Here is a 26,008-nt window from a genome sequence, read left to right as displayed (position 1 = left end):
CCCCCGTTCCTGCCTTCTCCCCATATCCCCTGACTCCGCTATTTTTAAGAGCCCTATCTAGCTCTCTCTTGAAAGCATCCAGAGAACCTGCCCTCCACCGCCCCCTCCCACTTTCACGACCTCCTACGACCCCCCTCGACCTCAGCCTTCCACACCTACGACCAACTACGACTAGCTACGAGTGGAAAATGATCGCATGGTAAAATGGTGTCATGTTTGCATTTTTTGTTCTCGGGCCAGTTCCCGACCCACGACTAACATCACGACCAACCTACGAGTAACAAGTTTCCATTTTTTCCATGCCGACCTTTTTTTTTTACCACTCGTGGACATTTTTTTTATCGGGCTGGAAAAAACGCCGCGACCTACTTGAGGCCACGAGTACGCGGAGACCACTCACGGGCGCGAGGAAGAGTTACGAAGACCTCCTACGACACCACGCTGCGAGTACGAGTCAACGGCAAACTCGGTTAGGTCGTGAAAGTGGGACAGGGGCTTTGGGAGACCGCTGACCTTTGACCCAACTTGCCCATGCTAACCAAGGTGCCAACCATCTCGGCTAGTAGAGTCCCACCTGCCTGCGTTTAAGAGGGAACTGCAGATGCTGGAGAATCGAAGGTTACACAAAAAAGCTGGAGAAACTCAGCGGGTGCAGCAGCATCTATGGAGCGAAGGAAATAGGCAACGTTTCGGGCCGAAATCCTTCTGGAAATAGGCAACGTTTCGGGCCGAAATCCTTCTGGAAATAGGCAACGTTTCGGGCCGAAATCCTTCTGGAAATAGGCAACGTTTCGGGCCGAAATCCTTCTGGAAATAGGCAACGTTTCGGGCCGAAATCCTTCTGGAAATAGGCAACATTTCGGGCCGAAATCCTTCTGGAAATAGGCAACGTTTCGGGCCGAAATCCTTCTGGAAATAGGCAACGTTTCGGGCCGAAATCCTTCTGGAAATAGGCAACGTTTCGGGCCGAAATCCTTCTGGAAATTGGCAATGTTTCGGGCCGAAATCATTCTGGAAATAGGCAACGTTTCGGGCCGAAGTCCTTCTAGAAATAGTCAACGTTTCGGGCCGAAATCCTTCTAGAAATAGTCAACGTTTCGGGCCGAAATCCTTCTGGAAATAGGCAACGTTTCGGGCCGAAATCCTTCTGGAAATAGGCAACATTTCGGGCCGAAATCCTTCTGGAAATAGGCAACGTTTCGGCCCGAAACCCTTCCGGGTTTCGGGCCGAAACGTTGCCTATTTCCTTCGCTCCATAGATGCTGCTGCACCCGCTGAGTTTCTCCAGCTTTTTTGTGTAACCTTTGAATCTAGTTTTGAGTTTGGTTTATTGTCACATGCACCGAGGGACAGTGACAACCTCAGTCTGAAGAAGGGTTTCGGCCCGAAACGTTGCCTATTTCCTTCGCTCCATAGATGCTGCTGCACCCGCTGAGTTTCTCCAGCTTTTTTGTGTAACCCACCTGCCTGCGTTTGGCTCATATCCCCATAGACATTTCCTCTCCAAGAACCTGTCCAAATCTCTTTCAAACCTTGTTATGGTACTGCCTCGAGAGTGGAGCCACCACCGACATCAACCCTCGATCACCACAGACGTCAGAGGTTAGGGGAACCTGTTTTTTTTATTCTAGATCCAGACATTAAATTGTGGGGACGGCTGGCCAAAAGCAGAATCTACTTAAGGGGAAGTGAATACATATTAATGGGGAAGTTCTACAAGACACTTGGACTCATACTTAGGACTCGTGGACTTTAGACTCACGGATATGGATCTAATGCAGGCAAATGGAACAAGGGCAAGTGTGAAAGGGCAAGTTGGGCCAAAGGGCCTGTTTCCAGGACTATAAAGAGTGTGTGATCAGGGCAGGGCAAACATGATTAGGACGAGTGGCAAAGTGCTGGAGTGATGGGCCTGTCCCACTTAGGGGATTTTTAGGCGACTGCCAGCGATTGTCATAGTCGTGGCAGGTCGCTGAAAAATCGACGACTGGACCCCTCCGTCAACATAACATTTGAAATAGAATCATTACTTTAACAATGAAAAAAACCCAACTTTACCTGGCAACAACCAACGTTACCTGGCAACAACCAACGTTACACCTGGCAACAACCAACGTTACCTGGCAACAGCTTACGTTACCTGGCAACAACCTACGTTACCTGGCAACAGCCTACGTTACCTGGCAACAGCCTATGTTACCTGGCAACAACCAACGTTACCTGGCAACAACCTACGTTACCTGGCACCTGGCAACAACCTACGTTACCCGGCAACAACCAACGTTACCTGGCAACAGCCTACATTACCTGGCAACAACCAACGTTACCTGGCAACAACCTACGTTACCTGGCAACAACCTACGTTACCTGGCAACAACCAACGTTACCTGGCAACAACCTACGTTACCTGGCAACAACCAACGTTACCTGGCAACAACCTACGTTACCTGGCAACAACCTACGTTACCTGGCAACAACCTACGTTACCTGGCAACAACCAACGTTACCCGGCAACAACCTACGTTACCTGGCAACAACCAACGTTACCCGGCAACAACCTACGTTACACCTGGCAACAACCTACGTTACCTGGCAACAACCAACGTTACCCTGGCAACAACCTACGTTACCTGGCAACAACCAACGTTACCTGGCAACAACCTACGTTACCTGGCAACAACCTACGTTACACCTGGCAACAACCAACGTTACACCTGGCAACAGCCTAACGTTACCTGGCAACAACCAACGTTACTGGCAACAGCCTACGTTACACCTGGCAACAACCAACGTTACACCTGGCAACAACCAACGTTACACCTGGCAACAACCAACGTTACACCTGGCAACAACCAACGTTAAACCTGGCAACATCCAACGTTACCTGGCAACAACCAACGTTACACCTGGCAACAACCAACGTTACACCTGGCAACAACCAACGTTACACCTGGCACAACCAACGTTACCTGGCAACAACCTACGTTACACCTGGCAACAACCAACGTTACCTGGCAACAACCTACGTTACACCTGGCAACAGCCTACGTTACACCTGGCAACAACCAACGTTACACCTGGCCACAACCAAACGTTACCTGGCAACAGCCTACGTTACACCTGGCAACAACCAGCGTTACACCTGAACAACGACCAACGTTACCTGGCAACAAACCTACGTTACCTGGCAACAGCCTACAGGGCTTACCTGGCAAACAACCTATGTTACCTGGCAACAACCTACGTTACCAATGGCAACAGCCCGTTACTGGCAACAGCCTACGTTACCTGGCAACAACTACGTTACCTGGCAACAACCTACGTTACACCTGGCAACAACCTACGTTACCCGGCAACAACCAACGTTACCTGGCAACAGCCTACATTACCTGGCAACAACCTATGTTACCTGGCAACAACCTTACCTGGCAACAACCTACGTTACCTGGCAACAACCTACGTTACCTGGCAACAACCTACGTTACCTGGCAACAACCTACGTTACACCTGGCAACAACCTACGTTACCCGGCAACAACCAACGTTACCTGGCAACAACCTACGTTACCTGGCAACAGCCTACGTTACCTGGCAACAACCAACGTTACCTGGCAACAACCAACGTTACCTGGCAACAACTTACGTTACGAGGGCGGTGGAGGCCGGTTCTCTGGGTGCTTTCAAGAGAGAGCTAGATAGGGCTCTTAAAGATAGCGGAGTCGGGGGATATGGGGAGAAGGCAGGAACGGGGTACTGATTGGGGATAGACAAAAGTGCTGGAGAAACTCAGCGGGTGCAGCAGCATCTACGGAGCGAAGGAAATAGGCAACGTTTCGGGACGAAACCCTTCCGGGTTTCATCCCGAAACGTTGCCTATTTCCTTCAAGGTTTCGGCCCGAAACGTTGCGCCTATTTCCTTCGCTCCATAGATGCTGCTGCACCCGCTGAGTTTCTCCAGCATTTGTGTCTACCTTCGATTTTCCAGCATCTGCAGTTCCTTCTTAAACACGAGTTAACTCAATACTCTGACTGATGGAGGCCGGTGTGCCAAAGGGCTTTTTGACCACCCGATCTACCTTGAAGGAACGATGTATCTGCAGCTCCGACATGGACTTACTGTTGGTGCCGTTCTTTCCTATCAAGTGCCGGTGAAACTTCTGGTCGACTGTGATCTCAGTGTAGTCCATTCGATTCAGCTGTAAGGGAAGAGCAACACTACAAGTGTAACTCGCTGGCTACCCACCATGTTCACCATCTCATCATATCCAGGTTTACAGGGGATGTTGCCAGGACTCGAGGCCTTCGGGAGCGGTTGAGCAGGCTGGGACTCTTTTCCTTGGAGCGCAGGAGGATGAGGGGGTGATCTTATAGAGGTGTACTTAAAATGATGAGATGAATAGATTGGGTAGGCGCGCAGAGTCTCTTGCCCAGAGTCGGGGAATCGAGGACCAGAGGACATAAGTTTAAGTTCCAGGACAAGGGGTCACAGCTGAAGGATAAGGGGGAAATCCTTTAAGACCGAGATGAGAAAAACATTTTTCACACAGAGAGTGGTGAATCTCCGGAACTCTCGATGTTGGGGAAGTCCAGAACAAGGGGCCACACACACACACACACAGTTTAAGGATAAGGGGGAAATCTTTTAGGACCGAGATGAGAAAAACATTTTTTTTCACACACAGAGAGTGGTGAATCTGTGGAATTCTCTGCCACAGAAGGTAGTTGAGGCCACACAGTTCATTAGCTATATTTAAGAGGGAGTTAGATGTGGCCCTTGTGGCTAAAGGGATCAGGGGGTATGGAGAGAAGACAGGGATGGGATACTGATTGTGGATGATCAGCCATGATCACATTGAATGGCGGTGCAGGCTCGAAGGGCCGAATGGCCTCTACTCCTGCACCTATTTTCTATGTAAGTTTAAGGTGAAGGGGAAAAGATTTAATAGGAAATTGAGGGGTGACTTTTTCACACAAAGGGTGGTGGGTGGATGGAAGGAGCTGCCGGAGGAGGTAATGCAGGCGACCCCTGTCGCGGGGTGTCAGCAGGGGGTATCTCGCCAGGAGGTCACCTGTATGGTCATGAGAGGTCACCAGGGGGTCGCCTGTATGGTCGCGAGAGGTCGTCTGGTCACCCAAAGAGTCGTAGCGTCTTTCTGGATTTTCAACATGTCGACATTTTTCGGCCGCCTATGCAGGCAGTCGCCGAAAAGGTCGCGTAAGTGGGACAGGCCCTTCAAGAAACGATTGGGCAGGTACGTGGATGGGACAGGTTTGGAGGGATATGGGGTCGGGAAGGCGGGCAGAGTCCCTTGCCCCCAGAGTCGGTGAAATAGAGGAGCAGAGGGCATAGGTTTAAGGTGAGGGGTCGGGGGGGGGGGGGGGGGGGGAAAGGGTTTAATAGGAACCTGAGGGGTAACTTTTTCACATAAAGGGGGAGGGGGGGGGGGGGGGGGGGGGGGAGAACACTAGAGCGAAGGTCTCCAATTGGAAGCTTCTGACACCATGTTGAACATGATGAGCGGTTAGAATCCCAAGTATCCAAGTATTTTATTAGCAACTCTACCAAGGTAACTTCAACTCAGCAGGCTAGATGCAGGAAGATTGTTCCCGATGTTAGGGAAGTCCAGGAATAAGAGGATGCTAGGAGACTGCAAGGTGACTTGGATAGGCTGGGTGAGTGGGCAAATGTTTGGCAGATGCAGTATAATGTGGATAAATGTGAGGTTATCCATTTTGGTGGCAAAAACGGGAAAGCAGACTATTATCTAAATGGTGGTCGATTGGGAAAGGGGGAGATGCAGCGAGACCTGGGTGTCATGGTACACCAGTCATTGAAGGTAGGCATGCAGGTGCAGCAGGCAGTAAAGAAAGCAAATGGTATGTTAGCTTTCATTGCAAAAGGATTTGAGTATAGAAGCAGGGAGGTTCTACTGCAGTTGTACAGGGTCTTGGTGAGACCACACCTGGAGTATTGCGCACAGTTTTGGTCTCCAAATCTGAGGAAGGACATTATTGCCATAGAGGGAGTGCAGAGAAGGTTCACCAGACTGATTCCTGGGATGTCAGGACTGTCTTAAGAAGAAAGACTGGATAGACTTGGTTTATACTCTCTAGAATTTAGGAGATTGAGAGGGGATCTTATAGAAACTTACAAAATTCTTAAGGGGTCGGACAGGCTAGATGCAGGAAGATTGTTCCCGATGTTGGGGAAGTCCAGGACAAGGGGTCACAGCTTAAGGATAAGGGGGAAATCCTTTAAAACCGAGATGAGAAGAACTTTTTTCACACAGAGAGTGGTGAATCTCTGGAACTCTCTGCCGCAGAGGGTAGTCGAGGCCACACAGTTCATTGGCTATATTTAAGAGGGAGTTAGATGTGGCCCTTGTGGCTAAGGGGATCAGGGGGTATGGAGAGAAGGCAGGGACGGGATACTGAGTTGGATGATCAGCCATGATCATATTGAATGGCGAATGGTGCAGGCTCGAAGGGCCGAATGGCCTCTACTCCTGCACCTAATTTCTATGTTTCTATGTTTCTATGATGAGCGGTTAGAATCCCAAGTATTTTATTAGCAACTCTACCAAGGTAACTTCAACTCAGCATACATAACTGGTCTAAGTACGAGATAGAGAGGGGGCTCTCGAATAAGCCTGTGGGCGGAGCCACTGTATGAGTGACACTAATCTACAGAGGGGGAGGGGGGGTCGAGGGGGGGGGAGGTGGGAGGGGGGTGGAAGGGGAACGAAGGGACGGCCTGGCTGCGGGATACTTTGTAAATCTGTCACTGCCCTTTATGTGGCCACTGTTTGCATACCTTGCAAAGAATTCCGCTGAGACAATAAGAAGCATTCATGCATTGAATTCATTCACACAAAGAGCGAAACTCAGCCGGACGACAGCGAAACTAGTGCAACGGCCGACTCGGGTGGGGGAGGGGCGGAGAGAGAGGGGGCTGCAAGGGTTATGGCCCTGTCCCACTGTACGAGTTCATTCCAAGAGCTCTCTTTCTAGGTATGTTACAAAACCTACCTGAATCGTCATTGGGAATCTGCCCACAGCCAGGTCCGCGATTTTGGCGCTGTTTGGAGGGGGCGGGTTTAAAACGCGATTTTTACTAGGCTGTACTAATCGCAGATGTTCAGCCTAGTAAATCATTAACGAAAAATCGCTGCAAGACCCGGTCGCAAAAGGTATTATTAGTTTTATAGGCCTCGATAATATAGTTATAATAATTTTAAAATTACTATCCGATTCCGCAACCTCTCGCAGCCCCAGGGTTTTATAAAGCAAACAATTAAAGGTATGTACCTTATTTTTACATTAAATGGGGCATATATATAACCCTGAATATCAAGTTATCTATAGCGAGTAGTTCATTTTGGGCTTTTTATATCCCGCAGTATTTTTCTCGGCATTTGAGGGCACTAATCCAGCGCGATGTCAACATTCTAAACCAGCGCGTTCACAGAAACCCACTAGAAAGCCGATTTAAATGGGCATTTATTTACAGCAATTGAACACTAAATTCCTTCCATTTGGCCTATAAATTAATGTAAATTAGATATAAAAATCATGTTATAGTGTGAATTATTTGTGAATATTATTTGGACACTTAGGCTATTTAAAAATGTTAATCTTTCCTTAAGAAATGGCCTTTTGACTATCCAAGATCACAGCTTTTTTGTAATGTCCATTGAAAATCAATAGGGAACAAGATGCTAATTTCCGAGTATGAAAATGGCCATAACTTTTTTAATAATTGAGATATGAAAGTGAATTTGGTGTCAAATTAAACTTATTGTTATGCTTTATCTGATGGGATAAATTGCAGACTTGATTTTTAAAATCTCAAAATTTTGTAACATTGCTACTCTTTCTCGAGCTTTATTAAAAAAATCAAACTGGTGGTAAGCACGGAGAATGAACGTAGCGGGTACGCCGGAGCTCGGGGTACACGTCTCTTAGCGGCTTGTAATGCTAACGGCAGGTACGCGGGAAGACTCGCTAACGGCAGAGGTAAGCTCGGGGAAGGTTTTTCAACATGTTTCCAACCATGTGCTGATGAAGCACGCTGGACTTTTCAACATGTTGAAAAATGTCCACGAGAGCCCCGGGTACTTACGAGCGGCCATTGCCGTAAATCTCCGCGTCCGAATCAGGGCAAACTCGGGGAGTGCTCTTGGAATGAACTCGTACAGTGGGGCAGGGGTTTTACTTGAAGTTAGAGGAGTCAATAGTCATACCGCTGGGTTATGAAGCTGCCCGAGAGGAAAGTTTAGTTTAGCAAAGCCGAACAACCTACAAACCTGTTTGTCCTTGGAGTGTGGGTGTAGACCGGAGCGCCCGGACATAAACCCCACGCGGGTGACGTGGAGAGCGTGCAAACTCCACGCACGCAGCACCCGTGGTCAGGATCGATCCCGGGGTCTCTGGTGCTGTGAGGCAGTGGCACTACCCGCTGCGCCACCGTGCTGCCCCTAACTTTAGTTCATCACTGTGGCAATGTAGAAAGTGTGGGAGTCAGGAGTGCAGGGTGCTTCATCGACACATGCACTGGGAACAGCGGGAACAATGAGGTGGCGGTTCTTACCCCCTGCCGCTTATTTACAGGAAGCATCTACGCCATAACGCAACAGTACAGTGACCAACGCAAGAGGCAATAGACAACAGACAATAGGTGCAGGAGTAGAGGCCATTCGGCCCTTCGAGCCAGCACCGCCATCCAATGTGATCTGACCTCCCTGATCATCCCCAATCAGTACCCCGTTCCTGCCTTCTCCCCATATCCCCTGACTCCGCTATCTTCAAGAGCCCTCTCTTGAAAGTATCCAGAGAGCCGGCCTCCACCGCCCTCTGAGGCTCTCTGTGTGGAAAAAGTGTTCGTTCTAAATGGCCGACCCCTTATTCCTAAACCGTGGCCCCTGGTTCTGGACTCCCCCAACATTGGGAACATGTTTCCTGCCTCTAGCGTGCCCAAACCCTTAATAATGTTTCAATAAGATACCCTCTCGTCCTTCTAAACTCCAGAGTGTACAAGCCCAGCCGCTCCATCCTCTCAGCACATGACAGTCCCACCATCCCAACAGACAATAAACAATAGGTGCAGGAGTAGGCCATTGTGAGCCTAGGCTGCACTCCCTCAATAGCAAGAATGTCCTTCCTCAAATTGGGGGAGCAAAACTGCACACAATACTCCATTACATCCCTGTTTTTTGCAGACATAGACATAGACATAGAAATTAGGTGCAGGAGTAGGCCATTCGGCCCTTCGAGCCTGCACCACCATTCAATATGATCATGGCTGATCATCCAACTCAGTATCCCGTACCTGCCTTCTCTCCATACCCCCTGATCCCCTTAGCCACAAGGGCCACATCTAACTCCCTCTAAAATATAGCCAATGAACTGGCCTCAACTACCCTCTGCGGCAGAGAGTTCCAGAGATTCACCACTCTCTGTGTGAAAAAAGTTCTCCTCATCTCGGTTTTAAAGGATTTCCCCCTTATCCTTAAGCTGTGACCCCTTGTCCTGGACTTCCCCAACATCGGGAACAATCTTCCTGTATCTAGCCTGTCCAACCCCTTAAGAATTTTGTAAGTTTCTATAAGATCCCCTCTCAATCTCCTAAATTCTAGAGAGTATAAACCAAGTCTATCCAGTCTTTCTTCATAAGACAGTCCTGACATCCCAGACAAGTCCTCTTGATATAAATGCGAGGTTGGAGTGGAGATGATAATATTGGGGCAATTGACACTGGTTTTGAGGAGGGGGGGGAGAGAATGAACAGTCGTACTGACCAGGTCATCGATGATCTCTTGGATCTGGGTTTGGGCAATCTCCACCTCCTGCGTTGGTCCCTCCAGCGTGATCTTCTCCTCGCCGTCCGTGAACTCGATGTGAACCTGCGCGAGTCATAGATATACAGTCACACGCGTAAACAGACAACAACGGTCCCTACAGTGAAGATGTGGATTACCGATATGTCCGAGACACCACATTTAGCTTGTCTTGGCGGAAAAAGCAGATCAATTTCTCAAGACATGGTCTTCTTTTACTGGATTTCTTCAACAACAGAATGGTTGGACACATATTTAAACCCGATGCCAGGATGGGTGAGGGGGGGGGGGGAGGAGAAGGAAAGGGGGGAAAAACTCCATTTTTTTTTTTCTCATTTCTTTTTTCTTTTTTGTGTACTTTTTTTGGTAGCTTTCTCTCATTTTATTTCTCTTTCTTCATTCTCTTCTTTTTTCTCTCTTTTTTTTCCTTTTTTTTTTTTTTCTTTTATTTGGATTATAATGTTAAAAAAGAACATAAAGGCTACCAGGACCTGGTAACGGGGGGTATAAAATAAATATTTAATAAAAACACGGTTGGTATATCCTTTTTTGCGGAGTTTTGTGTTACAGTAGAGCGATTGATTTTCCTTTCTTCTTTTTTTTTCTTTTCTTTCTAGGGTCTTATTTCTTTTCTTTGCTTCCTTCTCTAATTCCTTCCCTAAGGGGTTCTCTTCTCCCAACACTTTCCTGCACCTTCACGATTCTTGCTTACTTGCCTTACTTCTTTTATTTCTATCTTTTTTAAAGCTCAAAAAATGAAGTGGTACAACATAATGTAATAAGATATATGCGATGTATTAATGTGATTTACTGTACTGCTAATAAAAATAAAAAAAAAAAAAAAAACAAAAAAACCCCCCAAAAGAACATTAACTGTATAAACTGCCAGATCAGATCAGATCGCTTAACCCTGTACATTTGCTTCTGACAAAATACATTTTGAAAAAAACAAAAAAGAACGTCAGGTCATAGATATCACGGAACAGTACAGAGCAGGAACAGGCCTTTCGGCCCGCAAGGTCCGTGCCGGACGAGGCGCCAAGTTGAACTGATCTCTTATGCTTGCACGGAGACGCATAGAAAATAGGTGGCAGGAGTAGGCCATTCGGCCCACATCGTGCCACCACCGCCATTCAGTGGCTGATCAGTATTCCTGCTTCTCCCCCGCATCCCTTGATTCCGTTATCCCGAAAAGCTAAATCTAATTTTCGGCGACTGCTGGGTAGAGGCGCCCAATGTACGGACCTTCTGTAGGAGATGCAGCGAGTGGGCCAGGAGGGTGCGGTCATTCAGCACCATCCGCTCTTAGGCCTTGAAGCGTACAAGAGGGGGAAAGAGATCAGAGAATCTAGTTTTATTCCCGTGTCTGAGTGTTATTTAAAGTCAGTTCTCAACACCACAAATACACAAACAAGGAGGAGAGGAATTTCTTTACCAGAGGGTGGTGAAATCTGTGGATTATTGTTTGCCACAACGCTGGAGAGGCCACAATGTCAGTGGCTATTTCTACGGGCGAGAGATAGATCGATTCTTGATTAGTGAGGGGTAGGGCGAAGGCGGAGACTGGGGTTGGGAGGGAGAGATAGATCAGCCATGATTGAATGGCGGAGTGGACTTGATGGGCCGAATGGCCTAATTCTGATCCGATCCCTTATGCCCTTGTGCTGATCTCAGGAGTAGAGGCCATTCTAACATCGCAACATAGAAATTAGGTGCAGGCGTAGGCCATTCGGCCCTTCGAGCCTGCACCGCCATTCAATATGATCATGGCTGATAATCCAACTCCGTATCCCGTACCTGCCTTCTCTCCATACCCCCTGATCACCATAGCCCACATTAACTGGAAAACAGCGGAAGTGAACAGCCGACATTTGCCGTGGAGATTTAAAGATCCAAAATATCGGGAATTATCGCGTTTGCTCGCTGAATTTCATCAAAAGTAAGTTAATAATGCCTTACTTTTGCTGAAATTCAGCGAGCAAACGCGATAATTCCCGAGATTTTGGATATCGCTGGTTGTTCAAATTAAACCTTTCTTACAAGATGTTGGTTGTTCAGATTAAACCTTTCCTACAAGATGGCGGACGTGTATTCATTGCGCTAGTCACAACAACAGGGCCTTACAGCCTCATCTTGGGCACAAGACAAACAGTCACCAACCTGGGTCTGGAGACGAGCCACGATTTCCTTCCTTGCTTTCATGACAGAGTCCAGTTTGCCAGTCACCATGATGGAGAGGCCCTGGTCCTTGGCCAGTGAGAGCTCAATGTGGGCTCCCGTTTTCTGCATGATGTCCAGACAGACCTTTGCCTCCTCGCCCTCACCAAACTGGCTGTTGTCCTTGTATCTGCGCTCCTCCAGAGGGACGTGGAAGACCTGTGGCGAGGGGGGGGGAAGACACGAGACCACGTCACAGACGAGCAGAAACCATTCTTAGTTCAGAAGCCCTCAAGCCCTGGTAAATCTTCTCTGTAACCTTCCCAAGGATCCGGTAGGCAGCGCGACTCTCGTCAGCAGCGGCCTCTGCAGCCCGTCCGCGTTTTTATTATTTTTTCTCTATGTAGTTTTTGTTATTTTTTGGTGGGGTGTGTGTGTGGGGGGGTGGGGGTGGGGTGGGAGGGAGGGGGTAACTTTTAAATCTCTCCCTGCACGGGAGACCCGACCTTTTCTTGTCGGGTCTCCGTTGTCGTTGGGGCTGCAACGAGGAGCGGCCTCCAACAGGAGAAGACCGGGGGCTCTGGTGCCGACGACTCACCTCACCATCGCGGAGCTGGCCGAGTCCAGAGCGGGTGGAGCGGTGGTGGAGCTGCTGCTGCTGGGCCCGGCCTCTGGCGATTCGGAGGCTGCAACTGCGGGTCTGGCGGACGGCGGCACCGGGAGCCCGCGGGTCCCTGGAGGGAGACCCGCTTTTCAGGGCTCTCGCAACGGCGACTTCTCCCGCCTGAGTTGCGGGGTTGAAGAGCTCCTGGAGCGGGGCCTGACATCACCGCCCCGCGTGGCTTGGAATGGCCGCGGGACTCTGCGAGCGCACGCCGGGGGCTCTAACATCAAGACCCGGTGTGCGACCTCGCATCACCCGGCGTGGCTTTAATGGCCGCGGGACAATCGCCATCGCCAGCCGGGGGCTTTGACTTTGACTCTGACATCGGGGGGGGGGGGGTGCAGTGGAGAGATAAGTTTTTTGGCCTTCCATCACAGCAATGTGATGGATGTTTATGTAAATTATGTTGTGTCTTGGGTCTATTTGTTTGTAATGTATGGCTGCAGAAACGGCATTTCGTTTGGACCTCAAGGGGTCCAAATGACAATTAAATTGAATCTTGAATCTTGAATCTTGAAACGTCACTTTTACCTTCGCTCCTTAGATGCTGCCTCACCCGCTGAGTTTCCGCAGAGACCGCTCCCTCCGTTAACAACCCTGGTCAATTCGTCCCCTCCCACCCGAGCCACCCCCTCTACTGACACTTTCCCCTTGCACCCACCGCAGGAAATGCTACACTTGTCGCTTTACCTCCCCCCTCGACTCCATCCAAGGACCCAAGCAGTGGGCAGTTTACACCCCAGCGGTATGAACATTGACTTCTCCAATTTCAGGTGGTCCCTGCTTCCTCCTCCCCTTCCCAGCTCTCCCTCAAGCCCACTGTCTCCGCCAAGCTCTCCCTCAAGCTCTCCCTCAAGCCCTCAAGTCTGCCTCTCCCTTTCTTCTTCCCGCCCAGCCTCCTCACCCTCACATCAGTCTGATGGGTCTCATCGAAACATAGAAATTAGGTGCAGGAGTAGAGGCCATTCAGCCCTTCGAGCCTGCACCGCCATTCAATATGATCGTGGCTGATCATCCAACTCAGTATCCCGTACCTGCCTTCTCTCCATACCCTCTGATCCCCTTAGCCACAAGGGCCACATCTAACTCCCTCTTAAATATAGCCAATGAACTGGCCTCAACTACCCTCTGCGGCAGAGAATTCCAGAGATTCACCACTCTCTGTGTGAAAAAATTTCTTCTCATCTCGGTTTTAAAGGATTTCCCCCTTATCCTTAAGCTGTGACCCCTTGTCCTGGACTTCCCTAACATCGGAACAATCTTCCTGCATCTAGCCTGTCCAACCCCTTAAGAATTTTGTAAGTTTCTATAAGATCCCCTCACAATCTCCTAAATTCTAGAGAGTATAAACCAAGTCTATCCAGTCTTTCTTCATAAGACAGTCCTGACATCCCAGGAATCAGTCTGGTGAACCGTCTCTGCACTCCCTCTATGGCAATAATGTCCTTCCTCAGATTTGGAGACCAAACTGTACGCAATACTCCAGGTGTGGTCTCACCAAGACCCTGTACAACTGTAGTAGAACCTCCCTGCTCCTATACTCAAATCCTTTTGCAATGAAAGCTAACATACCATTCGCTTGCTTTACTGCCTGCTGCACCTGCATGCCTACCTTCAATGACTGGTGTACCATGACACCCAGGTCTCGCTGCATCTCCCCCTTTCCCAATCTGCCACCATTTAGATAATAGTCTGCTTTCCCGTCTCGACCCGAAACGTCGCCTATTTCCTTCGCTCCATAGATCCTGCCTCACCCGCTGAGTTTCTCCAGCAAGTCATTCGTAACTGTCACTGTATGACATGTTGTTACTTGTGGGCGGAGCACCAAGGCAAATTCCTTGTATGTGAATACTTGGCCAATAAACCAAAGGTACCACTGCGACACCTTTCCGCCCTTTTTGCAAGGACACCAGTATCAAAGGACTTTTTATTTTTTTTTAATAAAACGTTCTTCCGGATTTGTGACGTACCTGGGTGATGACAGAAGATTTGATGGGTCGGATTTTGCTCCATGCTCCCACTGGCTCTCCAGACTTGTCTCCCGGTGCTCCCTTCTCAGGGAGGGGAGGGAAAGCCTCCAGGTAAGTCGGAATATAAGCTTCATCCTCGGATACTCCACCTGCAGACGTGTGGGCGGCAACAGGCAGGCGTGAGCGACGCAAACAAGGCACGATGTTCACTTTCTGAGGAGGGGCCTGAGAGAGTGAGGAGGGGCCTAAGAGTGAGGAGGGGCCTGTGAGGAGGGGTCTTAGAGTGAGGAGGGGCCTGAGAGTGAGGAGGGGCCTGAGTGAGGAGGGGCCTGAGTGAGGAGGGGCCTTCGAGTGAGGAGGGGCCTTCGAGTGAGGAGGGGCCTGAGTGAGGAGGGGCCTGAGTGAGGAGGGGCCTGAGTGAGGAGGGGCCTGAGAGTGAGGAGGGGCCTGAGAGTGAGGAGGGGCTTGAGAGTGAGGAGGGGGCTGAGAATGAGGAGGGGCCTGAGAGTGAGGAGGGGCCCGGGAATGAGGCGGGGCCTGAGAGTGAGGAGGGGCCTGAGAGTGAGGAGGGGCCTGAGAGTGAGGAGGGGCCTGTGAGGAGGGGCCTGAGAGTGAGGAGGGGCCTGAGAGTGAGGAGGGGCCTGAGAATGAGGAGGGGCCCGGGAATGAGGAGGGGCCCGGGAATGAGGAGGGGCCGGGGTCAACTGTGCCGAAGCCAATTAATCTACAAAACCCTGTGTTGGAAGGAACTGCAGATGCTGGTTTAACCCGAAAATGGACAAAAGGGGCCTGTACCACTTGGCGATTTTTTTCGATGACATATCAGTTTTGAACATTTCAAAATCTAGCGCCGGCAAAAAAAAGTTGCGACGCTTTGAAAAAATACCGCTCGTCGTGCGTTATCGCGCCGCGTCAATACGTCACCACGCCGCGCCGCGCCATGCAGCAAATTTTTCGGTGACCTGTTATATCAGTCAATGATGCCGGCAGTCGCCGAAAACAATTTCCAAATGGGGACAGGCCCTTAACTCAGCGGGACAGGCAGCATGGAACGGAGAGATGGAACGGGAGAGTTTTTCTCGGGTCGAGACACGACCTCAGACTTTTTGCGTCCAATCTACAAACCTGCACGTCATTGCCACGGACGGCGGCGGAGGCGAAGTCAGTGGATTTTTTTAAGGCAGAGATAAATAGATTCTTGATTAGCACGGGTGTCTGGGATTATGTGGCGAAGGCAGGAGAATGGGGTTAGGAGGGAGGGATAAATCAGCCATGATTGAATGGCGGAGTAGACTCGATGGTCTAATTCTGCTCCTATCGCTCATGAACTTATGAAGATCAAGACGTCACTTCAGGTATGAATGCATCCATAGCCGAACGTCGCAGTGGGTGCGGAGGGTCCCCAGAATGAGGAGGGGCCTAAGAGTGAGGAGGGGCCTGAGAGTGAGGAGGGGCCTGAGAGTGAGGAGGGGCCTGAGAGTGAGGAGGGGCCTGAGAGTGAGGAGGGGCCTGAGGGTGAGGAGGGGCCTGAGAGTGGGGAGGGGCCTGAGGGTGAGGAGGGGCCTGAGAGTGAGGAGGGGCCTGAGAGTGAGGAGGGGCCTGAGAGTGAGGAGGGGCCTAGTGAGGAGGGGCCTAGAGTGAGGAGGGGCCTGCGATTGAGGAGGGCCTGAGGGTGAGGAGGGGCCTGCGATTGAGGAGGGGCCTGAGGGTGAGGAGGGGCCTAGTGAGGAGGGGCCTAGAGTGAGGAGGGGCCTGAGAGTGAGGAGGGGCCTGTGAGTGAGCTGGGGCCTGAGAGTGAGGAGGGGCCTGAGAGTGAGGAGGGGCCTGAGAGTGAGGAGGGGGCTGAGAGTGAGGAGGGGCCCTAGAATGAGGAGGGGCCTGAGAGTGAGGAGGGGCCTGAGAGGAGGGGCCTGAGAGTGAGGAGGGGCCCGGGAATGAGGAGGGCCTGCGAGTGTGGGAAGGGGCCTGCGATTGAGGAGGGGACCTGCGTTAGCGAGGAAGGGGGGCGCTGAGAATGAGGAGGGGCCTGGAATGAGGAGGGGCCTGGGGCCAGAGTGAGGGGGGGCCTGAGAATGGGAGGGGGGGGGAGCCTGCAGGCGGGGCCTGGCGAGAATGATGCTCTCCACAGGTGATGCGTGCATACCACCAAGCGGTTGAATGGGAAACCACTTAGGCGGTCCCGTACCTAAGTACCATGAACATATAAAATCCTTAAAGCGTTGCCGGGAAAAAATTTCCCAGGAGTTGGGGGGAGTCCAGAACCAGGGGCAACATCACGGCGTGGGGGCCACCGGGAATAAGGGGGCCGGCCATTTTGGACTGAGATGGGGGGCCTTTTCACCCAGGGGGGGGGGAATCTGTCGAATTCTGGGGGTGCCACAGAAAGGCAGGCGGAGGCCTCATTCACTGGATGTTTTCGAGAGAGCACTTAGATTTCGTTCTGAGGGCTAACAAGGGATATGGGGAAAAGCAGGAATGATTTTGGAGGATCAGCCATGATACATAATGGCGGTGTGAACATCGAAAATTCTTAAAGGGTTCCTGCACCAAGGCTATTGTCTATTAATCAGGAAAAAATTTCCCAATGTTGGTGGAGTCCAATTTTAAACCATGTACCCCACACACACACAAATTAGCTGAAAAAGGGGAATACAATGATTTTGGAATGAGCATGTGTTATACTGAACCAAATACACAGGACTAGATTGTTAAAAGTGGAATTCTCTGCCAAGAAAAGGGGAGCATTTCACGACATCACTGGATGTTTTCAGAGAGGTAGACGCTCATTTCAGTTCTGAGGGGGGTAACAAGGGATATGGGAAAAAGCAGGTAATGTTTTTGGATAGTTGGGCACAGGGCTCTTATCAATAATGGTGTCCCTTGCATCATGGGGTTTTTAGGCCTTTTAACACACTATACACCCTCCACATTGTGGATGAGCAGCCAGGATGATCACATTGAATGGCGTGTGCTGGCTCGAAGGGCGTCGAATGGCCTACTCCTGACCTATTTGGGCTATTAATCAGGGTTGTTCCACCCTTGAATCAAATCCAATCGGCTGCTTCTTTCAGCCGCCCCCCTTTGACACCACGAAATTAGCTGAAAACAAAGAACACAATGAGCTGAATAAGCATGTGTTATACTGATGTCTGTTTGTCTATTGTCAGTCAGGATCTTTCATGAGTAGATTAGTTTAGTTTAGAGACAAATAGCGCAGAAACAGGCCCTTCGGCCCACCGAGTCCGCGCCGACCAGCGAACCATGATCACAATGAATGGCGGTGCTGGCTCGAAGGGCCGAATGGCCTCCTCCTGCACCTATTTTCTATGTTTCTATGAACCCATCCTTTACTGAAGGGCGGCAGCACTGACCTCTGGTCTCCTGGTCCCCCAATCCACCTCGATGCTCAGCAAAGCGCTCGGCTGTCAGCACAGCTACCGAGCTCATGGTTCAAAACGGCAGGCTGGACAGGACTCCGATATCCCACTGAAACCACAATAACCATATAACAATTACAGCACGGAAACAGGCCATCTCGACCCTTCTAGTCCGTGCCGAACACATAATCTCCCCTAGTCCCATCTACCTGCGCTCAGACCATAACCCTCCATTCCCTTCCCATCCATATAACTATCCAATTTATTTTTAAATGATAAAAACGAACCTGCCTCCACCACCTTCACTGGAAGATCATTCCACACAGCTACCACTCTCTGAGTAAAGAAGTTCCCCCTCATGTTACCCCTAAACTTCAGTCCCTTAATTCTCATGTCATGTCCCCTTGTTTGAATCTTCCCTACTCTCAGTGGGAAAAGCTTTTCCACGTCAACTCTGTCTATCCCTCTCATCATTTTAAAAACCTCTATCAAGTCCCCCTTAACCTTCTGCGCTCCAAAGTATAAAGCCCTAACTTGTTCAACCTTTCTCTGTAACTTAGTTGCTGAAACCCAGGCAACATTCTAGTAAATCTCCTCTGTACTCTCTCTATTTTGTTGAAATCCTTCCTATAATTGGGCGACCAAAATTGTACACCATACTCCAGAATTGGTCTCAATGAAAGACAATTCATCCATATTAGCCAGCGTGGAAGATTTCTTCTTATTTTATTCTTTTATAACTGTCGGCGTGAGTTATACAATTTTCCTGCAGCTTCATTTTTAACATTTTATAAATCGAGAAAAAGAGATTCAAGGTTCAAGAGAGTTTATTGTCATGTGTAAGAAACTTACAAAAAGTCTTAAGGGGTTGGACAGGCTAGATGCAGGAAGATTGCTCCCGATGTTGGGGAAGTCCAGGACAAGGGGTCACAGCTTAAGGATAAGGGGGGAAATCCTTTAAAACCGAGATGAGAAGAACTTTTTTCACACAGAGAGTGGTGAATCTCTGGAACTCTCTGCCACAGAAGGTAGTTGAGGCCACACAGTTCATTGGCTATATTTAAGAGGGAGTTAGATGTGGCCCTTGTGGCTAAAGGGATCAGAGGGTATGGAGAGAAGGCAGGGATGGGATACTGAGTTGGATGATTGTTCCCGATGTTGGGGAAGTCCAGGACAAGGGGTCACAGTTTAAGGATAGAGGGGAAATCCTTTAGGACCGAGAAGAGAAAAACATTTTTCACACACACAGAGAGTGGTGAATCTCTGGTATTCTCTGCCACAGAAGGTAGTTGAGGGCAGTTCATTGGCCCTTGTGGCTAGAGGGATCAGGGGGTATGGAGAGAAGGCAGATACAGGATACTGAGTTGGATGATCAGCCATGATCATATTGAATGGCGGTGCAGGCTCGAAGGGCCGAATGGCCTCTACTCCTGCACCTAATTTCTATGTTTCTATGTGTCCCTGATAGGACAATGAAATTCTTGCTTTGCATCAGCACAACAGAACATAGTAGGCATTGACTACAAAACAGATCAGTGTGTCCATATACCTGCACAATGATATAAATATATACACACGTGAATAAATAAACTAATAAAGTGCAAATAACAGATAATGGGCTATTAACGTTCAGAGTTTTGTCGGAGCCAAGTTTAATAGCCTGATTGATGGCTGTGGGGAAGGGGGTGGAAGATTACAACCTTCACGTGGTCCGCCCTGTTTCGACTAATGCAATCAACTCGACGTGCACAAACGGAAGATCAAATTGAACAAGTTGTCCAACAACTTTAGGCTGTGCACGCCACACGAAAGAAGAAGAAGAAGCTGTGGGGAAGCAGCTATTCCTGAACCTGGATGTTGCAGTCTTCAGGCTCCTGTACCTTCTACCTGAAGGTAGCGGGGAGATGAGTGTGTGGCCAGGATGGTGTGGATCCTTGATGATGCTGCCAGCCTTTTTGAGGCTGCAACTGCGATAGATCCCCTCAAAGGTAGTGAGGTCAGAGCCGATGATGGACTAGGCAGTGTTTACTACTTTTTGTAAAAATAATAATAATAATAATAATAACTTTATTTATAAAGCACTTTAAACAACTGCAGTTGCCACAAAGTGCTGTACATGAGAACTCATGGACAAGAAGTTATTACAAACCATTAAAAACCGTAAAACAAAGGACTATAAAACAGTAAAAATTAAAAGACATTAAAAGCACTAAAACAGGAGCAATGTCTCAGCCAGTGTCGAAAGCCAGAGAATAAAAATGAGTTTTTAGGGTGGATTTGAAGATGGACAGTGAGGGGGCCTGTCAGATGTGCAACGGCAAGGTGTTCCAGAGTGCCGGAGCAGCAACAGAAAAGGCTCTATCCCCTCTGAGCTTCCGCTTAGACCTTGGTACCTCAAGGAGCAGCTGATCAGCAAAAAAGGAAAGAATGAAGAAATAGAAGAAAGAGACAAAAAAGAGAGGAAGAAAAAAACCTCTGAACTGCCAAAGAAGTGCAAGAAGATAAACAAGAAAGAAAATTAAAAAACGGAGATATGTCCCCCACTGTCCTCCCCCCCCCCCCCCCCCCCCCCCCCCCCCCACCCAAGCACCGGTTTTAAATTTGTGTCCAACCATTCTGTTGTTGAAGAAATTCAGCGAAAGGAGACCATGTTTTGGAGAATTGGTCTACTTTACAAAGCCTTATTTTTTCTAAATGTAGTGTCTCTGTCATTTCAGTAATCCACATCATCACTGTGGGGACTGTTGTCTTTAACATATAAGATTATTAAGGGTTTGGGCACGCTAAAGCAGTGGTTCCCAACGTGGGGCGTACGCCCCCACAGGGGGGCAATTTGATTTTTAAGGGGGGCAATTGAGCGCGACTGAGGAGGTCTGGGTCCAAATTTTCGATTTTTTTTTTTGGGATTTTCCATCAGGTAAACATATGTAGTTTATGTTTCAGATGTTATTTTGAGTAAATAATTTTTTTGGGTGTAAAAAAAGGTCTTTATTGTGTAGTTATTACATAATCACCGCGCCATCGCTCTTCATGCACGTCGCACGAAGCGCGCGGGGTCATAGAAGAACCTTTTTTTTTTTTTTTTTAACTTTTTTTTTTTAATTTTGTATGAATTTATTGACATTTAATCTATTCAATTAATTTGATCAATCTCTGTAAAGCACTTTGGTTCAAAGTGATTTTGTTTAAAAGTACTATATAAATAAATTTTATTATTATTATTATTATTATTTATTGAATTGGATTTAGAAATGCGATTCAAAGAGCTTTTGCTAAGTTACCCTTATAATATCTATTTCCTCCCTTTTCTCTCAAGGGAAAGCAAGGGGGGGCATCAGGATTTTAGAGGTGATTAGGTGGGGCATGGCCAAAACAAGGTTGGGAACCACTGCGCTAGAGGCAGGAAACATGTTCCCGATGTTGGGGGGGAGTCCAGAACCGGGGGTCACACACAGTTTAAGAATAAGGTGGAAGCCTTTTAGAACGGAGATGAGGAAACACAATTTAGAACAGAGATGAGGAACCATTTTTTCACACGCAGGTTTTCACCGAGATCTTCGGTTTCCTCATGTGTAAATTGTCCCGAGTGTAGGATCGTGTGAATGTGCGAAGATCGCTGGTCGGTGTGGCCTCGCTGAAGGCCACACACACAGTTTAAGAATAAGGGGTCGTCCATTTAGAACGGAGACGAGGAAACGCTTTTTCTCACAGAGAGTTGTGAGTCGGTGGAATTCTCTGCCTCAGAGGGCGGTTCTCTGGATGCTTTCAAGAGAGAGCTAGATAGGGCTCTTAAAGATAGCGGAGTCTAGGGATATGGGGAGAAGGCAGGAACGGGGTACTGATTTGGGATGATCGGCCGTGATCACATTGAATGGCGGTGCTGGCTGGAAGGGCCAAATGGCCTCTACTCTTGCGCCTGTTGTCTATTGTGTACTGGCTAAAGACGAACAGGTTTGCAGGTTAAGTGGCTACTGTAAATTGTCCCCAGTGCCGATCACAGGATACTGCCTGTGTGATCGGTGACCGGCATGGACTCGGTGGGCCGAAAGGCCTGCTTCCACGCTGTGTAAATGTCTAAGCTCTACGGTGGTGAGTCCAGGGCTGCGTACTTCTGCAATGCAGAGTTGTGGAAGTCCGCAAATGCTTGGCTTCGTCTCCTGGGAATTAGAACTGAGAAACAGAGAAGTAACGTTCAACGTTTAGAACTTGGTTAGCCCACAGCACTGTAAACATAAGGGTTTGGACACGCTAGAGGCAGGAAACATGTCCCTGATGTTGGGGGAGTCCAGAACCAGGGGCCACATACAGTTTAAGAATAAGGGGTAAGCCATTTAGAACGGAGACGAGGAAACACTTTTTCTCACAGAGGGTTGTGAGTCTGTGGAATTCTCCGCCTCAGAGAGTGGTGGAGGCCGGTTCGCTGGATGCTTTCAAGAGAGAGCTAGATAGGGCTCTTAAAGATAGCGGAGTCAGGGGATATGGGGAGAAGGCAGGAACGGGGTACTGATTGGGGATGATCAGCCATGATCACATTCAATGGTGGTGCTGGCTCGAAGGGCCAAATGTCCTACTCCTGCACCTATTGTCTATTGTCTGTTCGAATATAGGAGCAAAGAGGTCCTTCTGCAGTTGTACAAAGCCCTAGTGAGACCACACCTGGAGTATTGTGTGCAGTTTTGGTCCCCTAATTTGAGGAAGGACATTCTTGCTATTGAGGGAGCCCAGCGTAGGTTCACCAGGTTAATTCCCGAGATGGCGGGACTGTCATATGCTGAGAGATTGGAGCAGCTGGGCTTGTACACTCTGGAGTTTAGAAGGATGAGAGGAGATCTCATTGAAACATATATGATTGTTAAGGGTTTGGACACGCTAGAGGCAGGAAACATGTTCCCGATGTTGGGGGAGTCCAGAACCAGGGGCCACACACAGTTTAAGAACATTTAGAACGGAGACGAGGAAAACCTTTTCTCACAGAGGGTTGTGAGTCTGTGGAATTCTCTGCCTCAGAGGGCGGTGGAGGCCGGTTCTCTGGATGCTTTCAAGAGAGAGCTAGATAGGGCTCTTAAAGATAGCCCAATGGGACGACAGATGGCACAATGGGCTAAGTGTTCGGCTGGCGACCGGAAGGTAGCCGGTTCGAATCCCGCTTGGAGTGCATACTGCTAAATGCATTTCGTTGTCTCTGTACTGTACACTGACAATGACAATTAAAATTGAATCTGAATCTGAATCTGAATCTACTGTCATTGTGTCCTCGGGGCAAGACACTTCACCCACCTTTGCCTGTGTGTAAATGTAATGTAATGTAATTATGTGAAGCACTTTGGGGTCAATGCAAAAATGTGCTATATAAATAAGATTATTATTATTATTATAGCGGAGTCAGGGGATATGGGGAGAAACTGATTGGGGATGATCAGCCGTGATCACAGCGAATTGTCTATCGTCTATTGTCGATTGCTCCTCCAGAGCTTTGCGCGTTGCGGAGTTTCGAACGCACTCGATCCAAGGCGGGAAGTGAAGCTTACCTGCAAAATGGTCTAAAGCCAGTAAAGTCCGTCCTGAGCAAGGCTACCGATGACGCTTCAGTGTGATGTTATGCCTTTGGTCCTGTGGAGAGAGGAAGCAGAGAGGTTTCAGTACGAAGGCTCCCTCTCACCTAGTAGGAAGGATGTCAACAAAATAGAGAGAGAGTACAGAGGAGAACTTTACTAGAATGTTGCCTTAGGGTTTTCAGTGCAACTAAGTTACAGAGAAGTGCAGCGTAGGTTCACCAGGTTAACAAGTGTAGGGCTTTATTTCTTGTGGTAGCGCAGAAGGTTAAGGGGGGGACTTGATAGAGGTCTTTAAAATGATGAGAGGGATAGACAGAGTTGACGTGGAAAAGCTTTTCCCACTGAGAGTAGGGAAGATTCAAACAAGGGGACATGACTTGAGAATTAAGGGACTGAAGTTTAGGGGTAACATGAGGGGGACTTCTTTACTCAGAGAGTGGTGGCTGTGTGGAATGAGCTTCCAGTACTAAGTTACAGAGAAAGGTTGAACAAGTTGGGGCTTTATTCTTTGGAGCGCAGAAGGTTAAGGGGAGACTTGATAGAGGTTTTTAAAATGATGAGAGGGATAGACAGAGTTGACGTGGAAAAGCTTTTCCCACTGAGAGTAGGGAAGATTCAAACAAGGGGACATGACTTGAGAATTAAGGAACTGAAGTTTAGGGGTAACATGAGGGAGAACTTCTTTACTCAGAGAGTGGTAGCTGTGTGGAATGAGCTTCCAGTGAAGGTGGTGGAGGCAGGTTCGTTTTTATCATTTAAAAATAAATTGGATAGTTATATGGATGGGAAGGGAATGGAGGGTTATGGTCTGAGCGCAGGTAGATGGGACTAGGGGAGATTATGTGTTCGGCACGGACTAGAAGGGTCAAGATGGCCTGTTTCCGTGCTGTAATTGTTATATGGTTATATGGTTATAACACATCTGCGTGGATACAGTAAACACTGCTGCATCGGCACAGTCAGATAGCAGAGGAAGAAAACAAAGTCTCGTTTACTGTAGTTTTACTTTTAGAGATACAGCGCGGAAACAACAGACATATAGGTGCAGGAGTGGGCCATTCGGCCCTTCGAGCCAGCACCACTAATCAATGTTTAAGAAGGAACTGTGCAGATGCTGGAGAATCGAAGGTACACAAAAAAGCTGGAGAAACTCAGCGGGTGCAGCAGCATCTATGGAGCGAAGGAAATAGGCAACGTTTCGGGTCTGAAGAAGGGTTTCGGCCCGAAACGTTGCCTATTTCCTTCGCTCCATAGATGCCACTAATCAATGTGATCATCCACAATCAGTACCCCCTCCCTGCCATTAGGAGGACGTCCATTATAGACAATAGTTGCACGAATAGGCCCTTCGAGCCAGCACCGCCATTCAATGTAATCGTGGCTGATCATCCACAATCAGTACCCCGATCCTGCCTGCACCCCATATCCCCTGACTCCGCTATCTTTAAGAGCCCTATCTAGCTCTCTCTTGAAAGTATCCAGAGAACCGGCCTCTGAGGCAGAGAATTCCACACACTTATAGAAACATATAAAATTGTAAAAGGACTGGAACAAGCTAGATGCAGGGAAAATGTTCCCAATGTTGGGCGAGTCCAGAACCAGGGGACCACACACAGTCTTAGAATAAAGGGGAGGCCATTTAAGACTGAGGGGTGAAAACCCCTTTTTCAGCTGTGAATTAGTGGAATTCCCTGCCACAGAATTCCACAGACTCGCAACTCTCTGCGAGAAAAAGTGTCTCCTTGTCTCCGTTCGAAATGGCTGACCCCTTATTCTTAAACTGTGTGTGGCCCTTCAGCCCACCGGGTCCACACCGACCAGCTCTCCGTCAGCCCTCTGGCTCCCCTTCTTCCTTTCTTCTTCCCCCCCTCCCTGCATCAGTCTGAAAAAGGGTCTCGGACCGAAACGTCGCCTATTTCCTTCGCTCCGTAGATGCTGCCTCACCCGCTGAGTTTCTCCAGCACTTTTGTCTACCTTTAACTTGCACAGAATGTTATCCATGATATTCCCTTACATTTTTCTCTGCACACTGTGGACGGCTCGATTGTAATCATGTATTGCCTTTCCGACTGGTCAGCATGCAAGAAAAGCTTTTCACTGTACCTCGGTCGGTACACGTGACAATAAACTAAACACAAAGGTAGACAGAAATGCTGGAGAAACTCAGCGGGTGAGGCAGCATCTATGGAGCGAAGGAATAGGTGATGTTTCGTTTCGAGGCCCTCCTTCAAACTTCGACCCAAAACGTAATCTATTCCTCCGTGGCCAGAGTGAGGTCCACCACAGAATGGAGAAGCACCTCGTATTTACACCCCAGCCATATGAAGATTGACTTCTCCAATTTCAGGTGGTCCCTGCTCTCTTCCTCCTTCCCCTCCCCTTCCCAGCTCCCCCACAGCCCACTGTCTGCGCCTCTTCCTTTCTTCTTCCCCCACGCCAACCCCCACATC

General features: G+C 48.8%; 1 protein-coding gene across 1 annotated transcript in view; it reads right to left on the bottom strand.

The window, feature by feature from the left end:
* The window catches only part of LOC129694310 (vigilin-like), a gene marked incomplete at its 3' end in the record, with an annotated part of 85,359 nt that overhangs the window by 41,984 nt on the left and 17,367 nt on the right, over positions 1–26,008 (bottom strand). Inside the window, exons 3-8 of the mRNA XM_055631014.1 lie at positions 23,532–23,613; positions 17,998–18,112; positions 14,627–14,775; positions 11,960–12,211; positions 9,797–9,910; positions 4,117–4,195 (exon numbers count right to left, since the gene is read on the bottom strand). Of these exons, the coding sequence (XP_055486989.1) occupies positions 4,117–4,195; positions 9,797–9,910; positions 11,960–12,211; positions 14,627–14,775; positions 17,998–18,073 (670 nt within the window). The remainder of the gene's footprint in view (positions 1–4,116; positions 4,196–9,796; positions 9,911–11,959; positions 12,212–14,626; positions 14,776–17,997; positions 18,113–23,531; positions 23,614–26,008) is intronic.

The sequence above is a fragment of the Leucoraja erinacea genome, unplaced genomic scaffold, assembly GCF_028641065.1.
Source record: "Leucoraja erinacea ecotype New England unplaced genomic scaffold, Leri_hhj_1 Leri_615S, whole genome shotgun sequence".
Taxonomy (NCBI): Eukaryota; Metazoa; Chordata; class Chondrichthyes; order Rajiformes; family Rajidae; genus Leucoraja; species Leucoraja erinaceus.
Note: the sequence above shows the minus strand (reverse complement) of the source record. Positions and strands in the feature narration are given on the sequence as shown.